Source organism: Equus quagga, chromosome 13, assembly GCF_021613505.1.
Source record: "Equus quagga isolate Etosha38 chromosome 13, UCLA_HA_Equagga_1.0, whole genome shotgun sequence".
In the NCBI taxonomy this organism is placed as follows: Eukaryota; Metazoa; Chordata; class Mammalia; order Perissodactyla; family Equidae; genus Equus; species Equus quagga.
The window spans coordinates 88815385-88834327 of record NC_060279.1 but is presented as its reverse complement, the minus strand read 5'-3'; the positions used below and the strand labels follow the sequence as shown (position 1 = coordinate 88834327).

General features: G+C 52.6%; 1 protein-coding gene across 3 annotated transcripts in view; it reads right to left on the bottom strand.

The window, feature by feature from the left end:
- Positions 1 to 18872, bottom strand: part of VRK3 (VRK serine/threonine kinase 3) — a 31647-nt gene extending 12775 nt beyond the window's left edge. Inside the window, exons 1-10 of one of the 3 annotated variants that reach the window (XM_046682612.1) lie at positions 18722 to 18872; positions 17714 to 17774; positions 13053 to 13192; positions 12126 to 12275; positions 10546 to 10740; positions 5290 to 5354; positions 3304 to 3370; positions 2248 to 2332; positions 1863 to 1968; positions 253 to 345 (exon numbers count right to left, since the gene is read on the bottom strand). In XM_046682612.1, coding sequence (XP_046538568.1) covers positions 253 to 345; positions 1863 to 1968; positions 2248 to 2332; positions 3304 to 3370; positions 5290 to 5354; positions 10546 to 10740; positions 12126 to 12275; positions 13053 to 13191 — 900 coding nt within the window. In that variant the 5' untranslated portion in view covers position 13192; positions 17714 to 17774; positions 18722 to 18872. Of the gene's footprint in view, positions 1 to 252; positions 346 to 1862; positions 1969 to 2247; positions 2333 to 3303; positions 3371 to 5289; positions 5355 to 10545; positions 10741 to 12125; positions 12276 to 13052; positions 13193 to 17713; positions 17775 to 18626; positions 18663 to 18721 lie in introns of those variants that run through there. The other 2 variants (XM_046682614.1, XM_046682613.1) reach the window with 2 other exon arrangements.
- Between the last annotated feature and the right edge of the window lie 71 nt (positions 18873 to 18943).

Here is an 18943-nt window from a genome sequence, read left to right as displayed (position 1 = left end):
TCATTGGGGAGGCTGAGCAGCTTTTCACATGTTTAACTAACCTGTGGATTTCTTTTTCTATGAACTGCTTTTCCTATCCTTTGTCTATTGTGCTACTAAGTTGCTTATCTCTTATTTATTCAAAGGAGCTCTTTATATATGATGGATAGCAATTCTTTGTCTGCAGTAAGCATTGTGAAATACATGGAGGTTTTGAGACAGATGAGATCCTGAGCCCAGAGAGTCCCCAGGGTAGGGAGGACTGGCTATTACCTGGCTCCGGTCCTCTGGATTTACAAAGATATTTTCAGCTGTCACATTGCCATGAACGTACTCATTCTCATGGAGGAACTCCAGGGCATCCAGCTGGGGGAAGAAAGCAAGCGTTGCAAGGAGTAGCATGACTGACACTGACACAAAGAGGCCCGGTGAAGGGACCCCCACTGTTAGGGCGGCGTTTGTGGCTCGTGACTGGGGGTGGGGTTAAGACTGACCAATTCAGAGTGAAGCATTAGGAAGCCCACCTGACAGCCCACCTGAGCTTATCTTCTAATTAGGCTCTTAAAAAATTCAGCATTGAAGCTAATATTTGGTTTTCCAACTATCTCTTGTATCTATTTCTTAGCTGATTCCAAACTCAGGAGGGGAAGAAGTTGGCGAGTGAGTGTCCTCCCGCAAAAATAAAAACCAACAGCCATGTAGATCAAGGAGTTGCTCTCATTTCTCCTAGAGAGCAGAACTAAATTTTGCGAAGCAATTTTAATTTTTCTCTCTAGCTCTGACTTTTCCACTGAGCTCCAGACTCATCTATTGAACTGCCTAGGTGTTAGCTACATCCTCGTTACATCCCCAAGCCTCCTGCCACCCCAAGGCTTAACTGTTCACCAAATTCTGCTTGTTTTAAAAACACCCCCATCCCCACAGTCTGGCCTCTCCTCTGGCTTCGTCCTCTCTCATGTTGACTTCACCTGGCCTCCATCTCAACCCCTACAGTCTGTCCCCACCTGTCCCACAGGGTCTTTCTGCACCCAGAGCTGACCCTGCCCCTCCCCAGCTCCCAATCCTCCCATGGCTCCCCAGTGCCCTCAGGACAGAGTCCCAGCTCCTCAGCTTGGTGTCCAAGGCACTGCATGATCTGGTCACTGCTGACCTCTCCACACCAACCTCATCTCTTCCCCTTTACACTTCCACATGTCACACTGCAGACACTCTGAGCATAAAGACTTTCGGGACTCACCTAATACGTCACCCCCATCGCTCCAGCAACTTAAACTGGGTCCCCTTATTCTCCATCACAGCGGGGGGACGTTTCTATTTAGAGCACTTTTCAAATTTGTGCAATTGTTTAATTTAACATCATCCTCTCCCAATAGACATAAAAACCACGTCTGGGCTGCTCCCCACTGTGCTCCCGGCCCCTGGGATAGCGTCTGACACCCAGCAGGGACCTGATCGGTATTTAAGGAGAGGATGCGTGAAGGAGTGAATGACTGAGCAAATGCCTTATGCTCTCCCTCCCACATGAGCCTTTGCCCAAGCTACATCCTTGGCCTGGAACATTCTCCCCACCTGTCCCCAGTCCCACTCTACCCAGCACCTTTCTATTTCCAATTCTCGGCTTTGAAACAACCTCCACCAGGAAGCCCGATTGAACCCCTCGATTTGAGGCTGGGGCCCCAACCCTCGCGGCCTCCTGAACGCCTCTCCTGGTACGCTTGTCGCTCTGGTTCTAATGGCTGGTGCTCCCCTGTGTCAGTCGGCGTGGCAGCCCCCAGTGCCCAGAGGGAGGCGCGGGCTAAATCAATCAATGAACAGACAGACTAACAAGCGAGGACCCGGGGCGCCACCCCCTGGACTGGAGCCAGCGACTCTCAGGAACATACCAGCCGGCAGGCCATCTGGAACACAGACCTCACCGACATCACGTGCTTTGGGTTGTCATCCAGGGCCGACTGAAGGCTCCTCCCCAGGCTGGGGAGCACCAGGAACCTGGAAGACAGGAGTATCCCAGGAGGCGGGAGAGATGAGCAGAGGACGCGGAACACAGGCCACCAAGGATGGCCGGTGGCTGGGCGGCTACAAGGTCCTGGTCCCGGGTGAGATTAAGGGTTCTGACTGGCAGGGGGTCAGCCTGGCTCAAAGCTGGGGAAAAGAAGGAGGCAACTCACTGGCCAGTGGCTCCAGGGTCCCGACCATGCCCAGGCACACGACAGGGACAGAAAGAAAGGGGCCGGCGGTCGGGGGGAGGCCGCAAGGGAGGGGACTCACCTGTATTTGTCCTGGTGCACGCCAAACCCGACACAGGTGGGGACAGCCAGCAGGGGCGCCGAGTACAGCTTCTTCCACTTGTTCACTGCAGAGGTAGGGGCCTGAGGCGTTAGAGCCCACCCGGTCCCAGCCCGCAGGGGACAGCACCCCGTGCCCAGACCAGAAGCAGGGCGTGCCCCAGCCCAGGCCAGACCGAGTCTCTGGCCGGAGACGCCATCTCTGTGGGTGGGTGACAGTGAAGGGGGTGGTGATGGCGTGGGCGTGGCTGACCCCTGAATGTGTGCACTTTACGTTTGCAGGTGACGGTGTGTGGGGGGGGAACGTGGGAGAAAGCACAGACAAATCCAGAGTGAGTGGAAGAGAGAACAACAACACAACGGCTTCTGAATTCACGCGTATAGCTAATAAGATCAGGAAATGTCTGAGGTGGTGTCGCTAGATGTCTGTCCATCTCCCAGGGTCTCAGCCGGGCAGCACAGACCCAGCGGTGTGCTGATAAAGTTTAATGACTTGCTGCCCAGGGGAAAACGGCCCTGATTTGTAGTATTTGCTGATTTCTGTGGCGTGAGTACCTCCCACGATGGCAATTTCAAGCTACCAGTGTGAGATGAGGGAATGCGGAGTTGGGAAGAAATGTGGCACCATGCCAGCATACAGTATTTTCACCAAACAGACACAATGAGCGTAAACCACCTCGAGTGCGGATAACAGAAAATGCGGACAAAAAATTAGGAAGCGATGGTTTTGAGTATCTATTATCCTTGTTCTTAATATAATTTGTTTGGTTATAAGTTGAAATAATTCATTTTTTATAATGGCTATGTTTGACAACTGCCTCGTGGTATTTCTGAATATTTACTACTCGGCTCTCAAGAGCAGGTACGAGCTGGCCTCAACCCATGCTGTCTGTCCCCTGAGGCCTGAGGCCCGAGAGGTGACGGGAGCAAATCTGGGCCTTTAATTTAATCCCTTCCCACGCCTTCAGGGAGAAGCAAGTTCTTTGGACCAGGCTGGTACCCCCGGCTCTCTCCCCCTTCCTGCTTGCCAGCGGAATACCTTGCAAAGGCTTGGCGGCCCGCTGGAAGAAGTTCTGCTCATTGAACAAGCGCCCGTCTTTGGCATCCTAGTGGGGGACAGGAGGGGGAGGAGGTTGTCACACTGGGACCTCGTAGACAAGGGCTCCCAGGTCATTACTGGCCATGTATCACCCCAGGGTAACGCCAGCAACAACCCAGGTTCCCCGTCAAGTCCCGCACATCAGAACCAAATTCCCCAGGGGGCGGCCCACAAACACGCGTCAGAGACTTCGAGTTATCTCCCATTGCCCAGGTTCCTTTTCTTTCTTTTATGATAGGACCCACAAGTTCTCCCTAGACACATGGCCTTCAGCTAAAAACTACATTTCCCAGCTTCCCCTGCAGTGAGGAAGGACCACATGACCAAGTTCTGGCCAATGAGGACATGAACAGAAGAGATATGGGCAACTTCCAAGTTACAAGTTACACTCCTGAAGGGCTGGGGCAGGCTATCCTCTTCCTCTCCTCACATTCCAGTTGGCTAGAATGCAGATGAGATGGTGGGAGCTGGAGCAGCCATCTCAGCCCAAGAGATGGAGGTTATGGGTTGAGGATGCTGGAGCAACAAGGGAGAAGGAAAGTGGGCCCCTTGTTTTTGGAACCATCGTATCAGTCCTGGACCAGTGCCCCAGACTTTTAAGTGAAAGAGCAATAAAATAGTATTTTTGCTTAAAATATTATTAATATTGGGTGTTTTTTTCTGGCAGTCAAACCAAATATTTTAATTAAATAAAACTAGTACAGCTGGGTTTTTTGTTTGTTTGTTAGAAAGACTGGCCCTGAGCTAAGACCTGTTGCCAATCTTCCCCTTTTTTGCTTGGGGAAGAGTGGCCCTGAGCTAACTGTGCCAGTCTTCCTCTACTTTATATGTGGGATACCGCCACAGCACGGCCTGATGAATGGTGTGTAGGTCCGCGCCCAGGATCTGAACCTGTAAACCCCAGGCTGCTGAAGCGGAGTGCACACACTTAACCACTACGCCACCAGGCCGGCCCCTACAGCTGGGTTCTTAAAAACAGGGTCAAAGAGAGCTAGTCTCAACTCCCAGCTCTGCCATTCATTCATTCTTTCTACAAAGCAACTTGCATGCTGGGTGCCGCTGGGCAAGTGACCGAGTCCCCGTTTCCTCATCTGTTAAACGGGGAACACAGTAACCACCCCACAGGCCTGCCTGTGAAACTCTTAGCCCAGGAGCGGGCAGAGAACAGGCTCCCAAAAGCAGGTGCTGTCACTCATCGGTGAGCCTGGCTCCGGAGCCCTCTCTCGGAACCACTCACACAGCCTCCATGCGGGGCCGAGGGAGGGCACCAGCCCAGCTGTCCCCCTTTCCCAGGGCCTGAGAAAATCTGAGTAAATGAAAGGAAGAAAACAAAAGTCACCCCTAATCCCAGCACTCAGGGCTGGCGAGGAGGCTCCTGAGCAGGACGATGCTCTGGACGATGCACGTCCTCTGTGCTGGAGGATGCGACTCGCCCGCCTGGTCGCTCTCCCTTTCCCGGTTTATTTGTGCCTTTTGGCCCCCTCGAGTGCGTGTTTCCTGTATGTGAAGGTCATGCGTGATTTCACTGACTCCTCCCATCTGACTGGCTCTCTGCTGGATCCCGACAGCAGCACGGTAATACACAGTAGGCGCTCCATAAAGACGGACTGTGAGGCTGGAGGCAGCGGGCAAGTATTGCTGGCTCCACCTCACAGAGGAGGGAACAGCCCTGAGAGAGGCGCGTGCCCAGATGGCACAGCCAGAGAGCACCCGAGCCGGGGCCTGGGGGTGGGTCGACTGTAGCTTCTGAGGGACCCCCACGTGACAAAGAACCTGAGGCCAAAGGGACACCTGCCCCGCCCAAGGTCCCCCTGCTCCTTGCAGGCCAAGGCCATGCTCCCCCACCCATCCCAGCCATGGAGGAGCTTGGAGGTTGAGGACGCATATGCCAAAGCCCCAGCCCCTGCTGCACCCCCAGCCACTCACCAGTTTAAGGGAGAACCTTTGCTTCTGGGAACTTGACTCGCGGGCGAAGGTGGAGACGGGCTCCGCTGTGGACGGACAAAACGAGCGAGGTGACCATCTGGGAAGCTGAGTCTCTGTCCCCAGACCGCCCAGGAACGAGCTCAGTTCTGGTTCCCTGGTTCCCACACACACGGCCAAGTGCATTCTGGCTGAAAAGACCTGCTCCTTCCTGTTTTCCAACAGGTTATTTCTCTCGCTGTTTACATGCAGCTGTGCAAGAAGGGTCATTAACACGGCAGGCCCGAGCCTGCTGTCCTTGGAGGGGCCTGCTCGCAGGGCTGGCCCTCGGCTGACGTCTGCGGATCTGGATTTCTGGAGGGTTCCAGCATTCCCTGACCAGTAAGAGGGCTCCCCTGTGCCCAACCTGTTATGCTGAGCACCTGCTTTCTTTGGGACTCTGGAATTTGGGTACGTGCCAGCATTTATTTACAGACATGCGTTAAGTGGTGGATGCGGATCCCCTTTGAGGAAGGACTCGCTGCCCTGGCCCCCCCCCGCCCGGCTGGGCGAGTGGCTCACAGGCAGCCTTCAACCGGCCAGGGAGCCCCTCTGCTGCACGTCTGGGGGTGGCCCATGTCCAACGGCTGATGGAGGGGGATATAAAGGTCCCGCCATGCTGGCCCAACACGGAAGCATGCTGCAGGACCGCTCCTGCTCCGAGCCCCATGCGGCCAGCTGAGATGTCCCAGGGCAGCACCGAGGCTCTATTTCTCCCTGTGCCCCGCCACTTCCTTTATTTTTTTTGAGGAAGATCAGCCCTGAGCTAACATCTGCTGCCAATCCTCCTCTTTTTGCTGAGGAAGACTGGCCCTGAGCTAACATCCGTGCCCATCTTCCTCTACTTTATACGTGGGACGCCTGGCACAGCATGGCGGGCCCAGCGGTGCCATGTCTGCACTCGGGATCCGAACTGGGGAACCCCAGGCCGCTGAAGCGGAACATGTGAACTTAACCGCTGTGCCACTGGGCCAGCCTCTAAATTAAACTTTATTGTAGGTATGTACGTACCTATGGGAAAAACCAGTATGTATAGGATTCCATACTACCCGTGGGTTCAGGTACCCACTGGGGGTCTTGGAACGTATCCCCCATAGATGAGGGTGGGAGTCCTGTACATAAAACGAGCTCCAGGGGATCCGTGGGGGACCCCTCAAAAGGGGAGGTGACCATCCTCCCAGAGCAGTGGAAACTGAGGAACGAGGAGAGGCTTGGGGGCTGCTGTGGGGAGATGGGCCGGGGGCGTTAAGGGCCCGCAGGTGGAGAGAACCAACAGGGGGAGTCTTTGTGGATGGGATTAAATTAAGGATCCTGAGATGCGGGGATTGTCCTGGGTCATCCAGGGGGCCCTAGGGTCACTGAAACTGAGGACGAAGGAGTTAAAATTTCCCCGCATTGGGGTGAGACCATGTCTGGTACCCACAAGGCTCACGTGGGAAAGAAAGTAAATAAAGTTTCTGAACTTGCTTTGCAGACCAGCAGGGGGACCGCTGATGAGATGGGAGCTCTCTGACAACCCTCTGCCTGACGAAGCTTCACGCAGGAGCCCCGAGAAGCTGGGACGACCGACTGTAAAGTTCAGACGTCACAGATTCAAGGTCACAGATTCAAGACCCGCCACGTGCAACAGACAGAAGCCCCGCCCCCCGAATTTGCATGTGCTCCCCCTCCCCGTCTACGCGCTTTGGAAAAACACTCAGAACTGCATGTAGGCACGCCAATCAATGACCAGCAGGGAGGACAACTTGTTAGTAGAAAATTTATACCCTCTGAACATAATCCTCTGAAACAGCTCTTTCTGTCTCAGACAAAGAAGTAACTGGTGTTTTCTCAGATTCCTCAGGAATGTCACATCCAGCACATCCAAACTTTTTTGTCTATAGGAAGGCACCCAGTGTTCTGCAGTCACCCACCACCTGACACTCCTGAGCCCTCCCCAACCCGTCTGCCTTATATAAGTCGTTTCCAATCTGCTCCCCTTTAAGATGGGTTTTTCCCAGACGACAGTCCGCCATCTCCCGATCAGCTAGCTCATCGCTTAACAAAGTTCTTTATCACCGCCTGCTCGGTCTTTCATCTTGCGGCGAGCAGATCGAGCCCTTGCTCAGTAACGTAGTCACAAGGGTCCTTACGAAGGGAGAAGCAGAGGGAGGGTGGGCTACAGAGGAGGAGCCGACGCGATGATGGAAGCAGAGACTGGGGTGACGAGCTCTGAAGCGGGAGGACGGGGGGGCGTGAGCCAAGCGACGTGGGCAGCTCTAGAAGCTGGAGAAGGTGAGGAAACAGATTCTGTGCTGGAGCCTCGAGAAGGAACCAGCCCCGCTGACGCCTTAACTTTAGCCCCGAGAGACTGATTTTGGATTTCTGACCTTCACAACCGGGAGAGAATAAATGTGTGCTGGCTTAAGCCACTAAGTTTGTGGTCAATTGTTACAGCAGCCACAGGAAACTAATACAAGCCCCAAACTTCAACCCCCAAGGGCACAGACCTGGAGGGCGGGCCTGGACTTGAACCTGAGCTGCTGCTCACGCCGACTCTCCAAGCACAGCAGGGCGAGCAGCTGCCTGGACCCGTGTGGCTCTCCCAGACTGCTCCAGGGAGACCAGGACGGCACTGTAATTCAGTATTTGCCAAAGGAAAAGAGAGTGCCAACTCTGAGGGCTGTTACGGGAGTAAGATGAGCTAATAGATGGCGAGACCTTAGGGCGGGCACAGAGCGGGCCAAAACTGTCAGCTGCTGTCATCAAAACCACAGTTTTGGTCGCTGCTGTTGTCTTACTGTTACTGTTTTAAATGACAAGACAAACTCCACCACGTCTTGACTGGGGCAAGCTGGCAGGAGGGAAGGGCACTGTGCCCTGGGCGATGGCACCCTGAGGGGCACCCAGATGCAGCTCCCCTCCCCCACGGTGTCCCTTGCCCAGCACCTGCGCTTGGCACCCGGCAGGTGTCTGCTGAGGAATGAATGGTGCTGGCAGCCGGCACTGGGAGGGGTTTGTCGTTTTTCCTGAGACACCAAAAGTACAGCCATTCCACCCAGAGTGTGTCCTTCCTGCGCTCCCATTGTCGCTTTCTGGTGTGAGGCCCTGTGTGGTTTCTTTTTCCAGATGGTTCCCGCTCTGTCTGTCTCCTTTCTCCCCTTCCTTCCCTGCCTTCTTGGTCTCTCCCCACCCTTCTCTCCCCTCAACATCTTTCTGGCTGTTGATTTTGCCCCTTTCCCTTTCTCCTCCTTCATCTCATTCCTTCTCACCCTGATTCCTTCCTTTTCTCTCCCCCTCCCTCTCTCTCGTTTTCTCTCTCTCTCGTGGTGTAATGATTGAGAAACCAGACCACCTGGGTTCAAATCCCAGCCACTTCCAGGCTGTGTGACCTTGGGCAAGTGGCTTTCCCTCTCTGTGCCCCAGTTGTGCGATGGGGTAACATGAGCGCCTCCCTCAAAACGTGGCTGGGAACAGTAGGTGGGTTAATACATAGTGAGCCTGGAACAGCGCCTGGCACAGAGTGGGCGCTCCCTAGTGTTCCTTCACGCTCTCCTCTCTCCCCCACCTCTCCCTCTCTCCTTCCTCCCTGCCCTCTGTCCCGCCATTATTCACGCTACCTACCCCTGCCTCAGAAGAACCCTTTAGATCTTCTTCTTTCCAAGCTCTTTGCCTCCCTCCCCTCATCATTTGGGACCGAGAGCCCCAGGAGGCAGGCGGGGCACAATCCCTCACTTTTCCAGCAGGGACACTGAGGCAGAACTGCTTGCCAGGCTCACTCAGGGCTGGAGCCAAGTCCCGACTCGGCCCTGGGTCTGTCTCCAAGGCAGGCTGCCCAGCTCTCCTCCTCAGGCTCTAAGGCAGAGATGGCCACCCGGGGGCCTGAGGCCCAACACTGGTCTCCTCTGCATCTGGCTGGCCAGCACTTCCAAATCCAAGATTTCCTACCAAAATCCAGATTTCTGGCTTTTTCTGAAAACTTGGAGGATCTCTGGAGCTAGACCTCTGGCTAGTTACTAACATCTCTGGGATTCACTTTCCTCATCTACAAAATGGGGATAATGACAGTGCTGACGTCACAGAGCTGTCACGAGAACTATCTGAGTTAAGGACAAAGCAAACACACATCCAGGTAAAAACTCACACACGGGTGTTCACAGCAGCATTATTCACCACAGCCAGAAGTGGAAATGGCCCAAACGCCCACCAACTCATAAACGGATGAACCAAACGTGATACACACACACCCTGGAATACTATTCAGCCGTGAAAAGGAATGAAGTTCTGACATGTGGTACGATGGGGATGGACCTTGCAAACCTCATGCCAAGGAAAGAAGCCAGATGCAAAAGTCCACAGACTGTATCCCTCTGTTTATGTGAAATGTCCAGAACAGGCAAATCCACGGAGACAGAAAGTAATTAGTGGTTGCCTGGGGCGGACGAGGGGGGGGCGGGGAGGGGGGGGGGGGGGGGGGGCGGAATGAGAGTGACTGCTAATGGGTACAGGGTTTCCATCTGGGGGGATGGAAATGTTATGGAATTAGATAGCAGCGAGGGCTGCACAGCATTATCGTGAATAAGCTAAAACCCACTGAACTGTAGACTTTAAAACAGTGAATTTTGTGTTACATTAATTTTATCTCAATTTGCAATTAAAACATTGCAAAAATCCCTACAAATTTACACAGAGCACTTAGAACAGGGCCTGACCTTGAGGAAGCACTCAGGAAATTTGAAGCTGATTAACACACACACTTCCAGCACAGTTATTATCTTCTTCCTTGTAACAAGGTGTCTGACTCCATTTCTCGAGGTGCAATATCATCCGTCTCAACATTCAAACCAAATGTTTTGGGGTGAGCATCCATCCTATCTCCGCAGGGCAGACAGAACGATCATCATGGTCCTTACCATTCGGCCACACTGGGCCTGCACTCCCACATGCCAACAGCAGGGGGAGCTGAACAAGAGCGCTCGCTTTACCCAGGGCACATGCTCTCCAGTTAGCCACAGTCCCCACCACTCTCAACTGCCTTACCCCCTCATTTACTCTACCTGCCCAGTCCCTGCAGGTGAGTAGGTTTGCAGTCCCAAGTCTACGAGTAAGATGCTGAGAGGCAGGTAGCAGCTGGGATATGACTGCCATTTCCATTCTCAGAAAGGGGGTTCCCGCCCCTTGCCCTGGCTCCAAGATGGCCCGGCTCGGCACAGCACCTGCCCGCCTGTGGACAGAGTGTACCTTCATAGAGGATGCCCTGGTCATTCCTGGTCTGCAGGGATCCCAGCTTCCAGTGCCGCCCACTCTTGTCCGTCAGCACCGTCCCCGTGGGCAGGGCCTCAAGCGAGATGGTCACTCGGCTCCGCTTCAGTGTCTGAGGGCTTCGCTTGGTTGTCTGCGGGCTGCTTTTGGGGGTTGGGGGTTTGCTCCGGGACCCTGGGGGATGGTCAGAATAAAGAAAAAGTGGCATCCGGGAGAGAAGAGTTGGATGGGTAATGAGATAACACTCTTCACACTGTTTATTCATTAGTCATTCAACAAACACTTCTTGGGACCTTGAATGGGTCAGGTCCTTGTGTGACAAAGCTGGGGAATCACAGATGAGTCAGACTTGGGGCTTTCCCTCAAATTTGAGGAGCCCTAAATTTGGTGGGGAGTCTGACCTGGACACAGCCAGTCAGAACGGAGTCTGAGATAAGGCAGTACAGAGGTATAAGAGAAAGAGACTGACTGTGCCTAGAGAAATCAGGGGAGGCTTTCTGGAGGAGGGGATATTTGAATTGGGTCTTGTTGGGTGAGTAGGAGTTTGCCAGAGGGCAAAAAAGACATTCCAGCATTCAACCAAAAACATCTTGCCAGGGACCTGGCCTTGTGCTGAGTAGGAAGAGGGCCAGGAAATTTGTTAGACTCTGGCCCTGCCCCTGAGGGGCTCCCAGACTGGTAAGAGAATGGGGTAGTGAGGTGGGAGACAGACATGGCCACAGGAAAAGATACTACCTATTCTATTCTTCCCACCCACCATCCACCTAAGGCACAGAATGGCAAGAGGCAGGGGTGCCTGGAGGATGACAAGGGATAGAGGAGATGCCGAGGGCTGTGACTTGAGATCTGAGGGCCAGGCGGGAAGGAGATGGGCACACGGTCTCAGGCCTCCCATGCTCACAGGCTGGCACGGGGCACACACATGAGTCAACCTGGTCCCTGCCTACAAAGGACTCTCAGTCCAGCAAGTGAGGCAGAAAGAGACATGGAGCCTGGGGGAGATGCAGCATTGGCACTGTGGGCGCCCGGATGAAGAGGACAAAGAGAGGTTCCGGAGGGAGACGAGGTGGCCTTGATCTAGCCACTGGCGCCCAGGAAAGGCTTCCCAGAGACCTGACCCTGAGTGTTGGAAAACTGACAGCATGCCAGGCAAAGAAGGCAGAGGAGAGTGTCCCGGGCAGACAGAGCAGACTTAGCAAACACCAGAAGCTGAAAACTCTAAGAAGTATTTGCAGAAAGGGAGTTTTCTGTGCACAGGGCTGTGGTGAGAGCTAAGACAGGAAGCAGACCACACAGAGCCTCGGATGCCTGGCTGAGGAGCTCGGACTGTGGGGCGATGGGAACGTAGAGGGCTGTGAGCAGGGAGGCGTGGGACCAGCTCTGGCCGTGTAGAGATGGACCGGAGGGGGAGCCCGGAGGCGGGTAGGCGGGGAGGATGCTGGGACGAGGGTCCAGGCAGAGGCAGGTGATGCCTGAGCAGGGGAGGGAGGCCCCAAACATGGTCAGATGACCCGCCTTCTCCCCATCTCGAGCCAGGCCAGGGTGATCCCAACTCTCACCTTTGGGTCTCTCACAGGGACTCAGGGTATCTTCAGACCCAGAGCTGTCACCATCTGAGAAGAGGGATGACGTGGGAGAGGTGACACAGCCGGACCACTTCACTTTCTTGGGGGAGGTTTCCGAACTGGGGTTCCTCTCTCTCCTTGAGCCTGGAGAAAGGAAGACAGAACGCAGACAGGAGTCACAAAGGCCCTTCCAGGAACCATTAAGCCAGAAACCCTGAGGTCACACTCAAGCACTCTCTTCCTTTGGACTCTCACGGCCAATTCCTGCTTTTTCTGTCACCCAAGTATCTAAGGAAATGTTCCTTTGTTTTAGTTATTCTTTCCTCTACAGGCCTCTCTTTTATATCTTCTATCATCTTGATGCTCTGTGCTCTCTTCCAGGTAATTTCTTCAGATCTGTCTTCCAGTTCATTATTCTCCCTTCAGCTATGTCTAGTCTGCAGCTTAAACCATCCAGTGAGTGTCTGATTGCCATGATGAGATATATAGATAGATAGATAGACATATAGATAGATAGATATTATTATTATTTTTTGGGGTGAGCAAGATTTTCCCTGAGCTAACATCTGTGCCAATCTTCCTCTATTTTGTACATGGGGTGCCGCCATAGCATGGCTTGACGAGCGGTGTGTAGGTCTGTGCCCAGGATCCAAACTCATGAACCCTGGGCCACCAAAGCGGAGGGCGCAAACTTAACCACTACGCCACCGGGCTGGCCCCAACTTTTTTTATCGTTAGAGGTTTTCTTTGGTTCCTTTTCAATCTGCCTAGTCAATTTTAACTTACTTTTGTTCCTTCATTATTTTTTTAACTGCTTCTTTTATTTCTTTAAATATATTAAATGCGCTTTGTAAATTCTCTCAAACGCTTGCACGCACCTCACCCCTCCTCCAGGGAGGAGCTCAAAGGCCTGGTTGTTACCTCGGAAGGATGAAACAAGAGGTCTGACAAAGGTCTGGGGCGCCTCATGCTGCTCTGTGGGCAAAGGTTTTCCACAGTAGGGGCAGAATTTGAATGCCGCTTCAATGCTTTTGCCACAGTCTGGACAGAAGCTGATCATGCTGGAAAACAGAAGTGGTGGGAGGGAACAGGAAGCAGAAAGAAAAACTTAATCCACTGCCGCTGAGTACTCATCCAAGTTCCCCATGGTGACAAGATTGCAAAAGGGGGAAAAGTTATCACACCTGGAACACACTGTCTCGGGAAGTGGATACTTCTAGAACGTGTTTCACCCATTGCATCCAGCCTGGAGCTACCTGTCTCTCCCTAACGGCCCAGGGCAGGTACAAACCAGAACAGATGCAAAGCGAAACCAGAGAGCTCATGAAAGATAATTCCTTGAGGTCAGTGAAAGTTACAGAGGAGAACTGCTCCAGCCACAGAAGCGCTGAGGCTCTTCAAGGGTATTTGTGATGTTCAATTTTTGAATCACACGATGGGGATGGGAGAGACGGTGAATGCTCACCAAATATCCATATACTTCCCAGGGTCCCTTGCAGCTAGGTTTGCTACACAAACGTGGATGGTACAGCCTGCTACACGTCTAGCCCATATGGTACTAATCTTATGGGACCACCATTGTATATGCGGTCTGTTCTTGACCAAAACGTTCTTATGTGGTGCACGACTGCACCTCTACAAATCAAAACCAGGAGGCAGGGGCCAGCTCCGTGGCCGAGAGGTTAAGTTCATGTGCTCCACTTCGGGGGCCCAGGGTTTTGCGGGTTTGGATCCTGGGCGCAGACATGGCTTATCAGGCCATTCTGAGGCAGCGTCCCACATAGCATAGCCAGAGGCACTCACAACTAAAAATATACAACTGTGTACTGGGGGGCTTTGGGGAGAAGAAGAAAAAAAAAGAAGATTGGCAACAGATGTTAGCTCAGGTGCCAATCTTTAAAAAAAAACAACAAACCAGGAGGCAGCCCAGTGGCATAGTGGGTAAGTGTGTGTGCTCTGCTTTGGCGGCCTGGGGCTTGTGGGTTTGCATCCCAGGCACAGACCTACACATCGCTCACCAAGCCATGCTGTGGCAGCGTCCCACATACAAAGTAGAGGAAGATGGGCACAGATGTTAGCTCAGGGCCAGTCTTCCTTACCTCCTCCCCCGCCCCCCAAAAAGAAAAAAAAATCAAAACTGAAATCACACATAGAGCCTATGACAAATGAGGCTATGGCGGGTGTATCCATCTGCTCAGGCCGCCGCAACTAAATACCATAGACTGGGGGGCTCCAACAATAGGAATCTGTTTTCTCACAATTTTGGAGAAGCCTGCGATCACGGTATCAGCCAGCTTGGTTTCTCCTGAGGCCTCTCTCCTCGCCTCCTCACTGTGTCCTCACAAGGCCGTCCCTCTGTCTGTGTTCCACCCTCTTCTTACAGGGACACCAGTCACACGGGGTTAGGGCCCTGTCTTAGTCTGTCTTGGCTGCTATGACAAAACGTCACAGTCTGGGTGGCTTATAAACAGCAGAAACTTCTTTCTCACAGTGCTGGAGCCTGGGAAGGCCAAGATCAAGGCGCCACCATGGCTGAGTTCTGGTGAAGGCCCTATCCCATGGTGTAGACTGACAACCTCTCCCTGTGTCCTCACGTGGTGGAAAGGGCCAGTGAGCTCTCTGGGGTGTCTTTTATAAGATTCCTAATCCCATTCAAGAGGGGTCCACCCTCACAACCTAACCACCTCCCAAAGGCTCTACCTCCTAACACCGGCACACTGGGCATTAGGTTTCAATATATGCATTTTGGGGGGACACAAACATTCAGACCATAGCAGGCCCACCCTAACAACCCCATTTTAACTCAATTACCTCTTTAAAGGTCCTAACTCCAAATATGGTGACATTCTTTGTTTTTTTGGTGAGGAAGACTGGCCTTGAGCTAACATGTGTTGCCAATCTTCCTCTTGTTGCTTGAGGAAGATAGTTGCTGAGTTAACATCTGTGCCAATATCCCTCTATTTTGTATGTGGGACACTGCCACAGCATGGCTTCATGAGCGGTGTGTAGTTCCACGCCCAGGATCTGAACCCACAAACCCTGGGCCACCAAAGTGGAGTGCGAGAACTTGATCACGATGCCACCGGGCTGGCCCCAATGGTCACATTCTTAGGTACTTGGGGTTAGAGTTTCCACATGGGAATTTTTGCGAAACAGAATTCAGCCCATAAGAGCAGGATTAAACTATTTAACAAGTGAACAAGAGAAAAACAACAAGGATGACAGTGCAACAGGCACTTCCAATGATTACATTTTAAATAGCACGAGAAAAAATATATTTTATTTGTTCTTTATTCTAAGACTTAGCGTACAGAACCAATTCTAATCTGGAATATCAAAATAGAAGTCACAAGAAACTTGTGCTTGTGACTTCAGTTCACATTGCGAGAGAAAGCTCTTTCCTTTTTACTTTTACTTAGTTTTTTTTTTTTTGAGGAAGATTAGCCCTGAGCTAACATCTGCCGTCAAGCCTCCCTTTTTTTGCTGAGGAAGACTGCCTCTGAGCTAACATCTGCCATCAAGCCTCCCCTTTTTGCTGAGGAAGACTGGCCCTGAGCTAACATCCGTGCCCATCTTCCTCTACTTTATATGTGGGATGCCTGCCACAGCATGGCTTGCTAAGTGGTGTGTAGGTCCGTGCCTGGGATCCAAACTTGCGAACCCTGGGCCACTGAAGAGGAACATGCGAACTTAACTGCTATGTCACCCGGCTGGCCCCATACTTTTACTTAGTTTTGACAAATAAAAACTGTATTTAAGAGCCGGCCCCATGGCTGAGTGGTTAAGTTCGTGCACTCTGCTTTGGCGGCCCAGGGTTTCGCCGGTTTGGATCCTGGGCGCGGACATGGCATGGCTCATCAGGCCATGTTGAGGCAGCGTCCCGCATGCCACAACAAGAAGGACCCACAGCTAAAATATACAACTATGTACTGCGGGGATTTGGGGAGAAAAAAAAAAACAGAAAAAAAAGAAGATTGGCAACAGTCAGTTGTTAGCTCAGGTGCCAATCTTTAAAAAAAAAAAACCAAAATTGTATTTAAGGTGTCCAAGTGATATTTTGACATATATACACTGTGAAATGATTACCATAATCAAACTAATTAACATATCCATCACCTCCCACGGTTACCTTTTTTTTTTTTCTGGTGAGAACACTTGAGATCTACTCTTTGCAATATACCATTATTTCCTACGGTCGCCATGCCGCACAACAGCTCTCCAGAACTCGTTCATTTCATAACTGAAAGCTTATATCTTTGATCACTATCTCCCTCTTCCCCCGCCACAGCCTCTGGTAACCACTTTTCTACTCTCTGTTATTACGAATTTGACTTTTTTTTTGATTCCACGTGTAAGCCAGACCCCGTGAGATTTGTCTTTTTGTGTCCCGCTAAGCCTGCTCACCCCTTTTTCCTTTATTGACTCTGAAGGTGAGTCTGCTGCAATTGCAAAAAACAGCAGAGTCCTTAAAAATCACAGGCTGTGGGCCCAGGTTGCCTGGATTTGAATTCCAGACTGGCTACATGCTGGGCACGTTCCCCCTAAGCTCGCTGTGCCTCAGTTTGCCCAGCAGTAAACGGCGGCTTCTAACAGGACCTACCGGACAGAGCGGTTGTCGAGGCCTAAATGAATACACTCCTATCGAGCGCTGAGAACAGGGCCCGGCCCAGGGCAAGCCTTTTATGTTCGTGGTTGTCATGAACACACCGCGCCCTGCAGCCCACTTATTATATTCCATTTGTTCACATGTCTATTCTTCCCTTGTCTCTTTCCGTGTCCTAAGTTCTGAGTCTCTCAGGACTTTCTGTTCCTTACAGAATCTCAGTGCTCGAAAAACACAGGCCGTCTAAATAGCTAGTGAACGAAATCTCAGCCAGGCGAGCAAACAGTTCCTCTTTCCCTCGGCCTGCAGAAGAGCAGAGACCACACCGTGGCGTAAAACGGCCCTTCTGAGATTTCACGCAAAGGAGTTGTATCAGATATCTCATTGCCAAGACTGTTGCCAAGGATCCTTTAGCCTCTAAGAAGTCTGTGTAACTTAATAATTTGTTGTCCCGGTAACTACATTTCAACAGACATCTCTATTTTCTCAAAGGTCTAAGCGCTGGTGAGCATTTTTGTTAAGCTTAGAGGGGTCACTGCCACGCCCTGATCAGGCCAAACCTGAAGGCCTTGTGTTGACATTGGAGCCACAAGATCAAAACTGCCCAGGGGATGGCTGCCCTGGAGAGCTGCTCCAGACTTGGCATTCGTGAGACACTTGTGTTCACATTAACCGACTGAGCTCTGGGGACTGCTGTTACTGTAGCCTAGCCTAGCCTAGTCTGACGAATACACTAAGACTTTCCCAGTTACTTATGTAAGTGAAAAGTTTGAAAATCAGTGGTGCTTTTAAGTGGCTTAGTTCTAAGTGGAACTTCCCAGGTGCCAAGTGCCCTTGGATCAAGATGGCCTCCAGAATGGCAAGTGTGGAACCCAGTGACCCTGACACGCCCGCCAGAACGTTCTGCCTGGGAGTGAAGTCTGAGAGCAGCAACACAGACGGGATGGAGCAGGAGCAGGCTTTTGGGAGGGGATGGTACCTTTATGGGGTCACGTTCCGGCCCTCAGAGTCACTGGGCTGCAAACTCCATCTTAACAGTCCTGTAAGTGAAGAAAGGTGGAGACGCCGGCTCAGACTCACTTCCCGTGCAAGTGAAAGACAACGGTTAACATTTACTGAGCACGGCTATGGAGCCAGCACGTACTGAGCTCATTCACTCAATCAGTAATTATTCACTGAACTCCCAACACGTGCCCACCACTGGGGATCCAGCAGCAAAGGAAACCACAGGCTCTTGACCTGAGGCAGCTCTCCTTCCAGTGGGAGAAGACGAGATGCTAAACAAATGAGCAAGTAACTGTTGAATAGGTCAGACGGAGACAGCGCCATAGCAAACGCTCAATAAACACAGATGGGAGAAGGGACTCTCAGAGCGCGGAAGCCACCTGTCCGAGGTCACGTGGCCAGTTCAGGCCTTAAACTCAAGGCTCCCACACTCTCCGGCCAGGCTTTGTCATTCATTCGTTCATCTACTTCATTTACTCAACAAGAATCTACTGCACGTCTGCTATGTGTTGGGCATCGTGTCCCTCCGGGAAGGTCCTGCGACACAACACAGCGAAAGAGCTAAGGGCCAGACTCCACCTCGGCGCAGGAGGAACAGCGGTCTAGGTGACCGTGACTCCCCGCCCTCCGCGGAACCAAGGATGACGTAGCCAAGGTGGGACGTCTGTCAAACTCCCCATTAGCCCCGCCCACCTCCGTCTTAGCCACGCCCACCACTAACAGCCCGAAGCTGCCGCAAGGGCCGGCGGGTTATCCCGGCGACCAGACGCTTCCCATTTCACCCCCCGCCCCTGGGGACTCCGCCTCCCACAAAGGGTCGGGCTGAAGTCACAGGCACCCGACCAAACTGGGGACAGGAGAAGATCAGGACACCTTCCCCTGCTCACCTCGCCTTCCCCTCACCTCGGAACTGGGTGGGCGGGGCGGAAACCCAAATAACCGCGGCCACCCCCTCGGATCCTCCGTGGGGATAAGCACTCACCTTCTCAGCTGCCCCGCGGAAACTTCCGCCGAAGGGGAAGACGCTGCGCGCGCATCCTCTGCCCTAAGGCGGGACTACGCCCGCGCAGGCGCTGCTGACCTCCCGACGACTCCCCAGCTGTGCCTTTGTGGGAACTCCATTTCCCAGAGGCCTTCGCGGCAGGCCAGCCCTCTGACTCGAACCCGGGAGGGAGGGATTATTTCCTCATCGCCTACCCTCTTT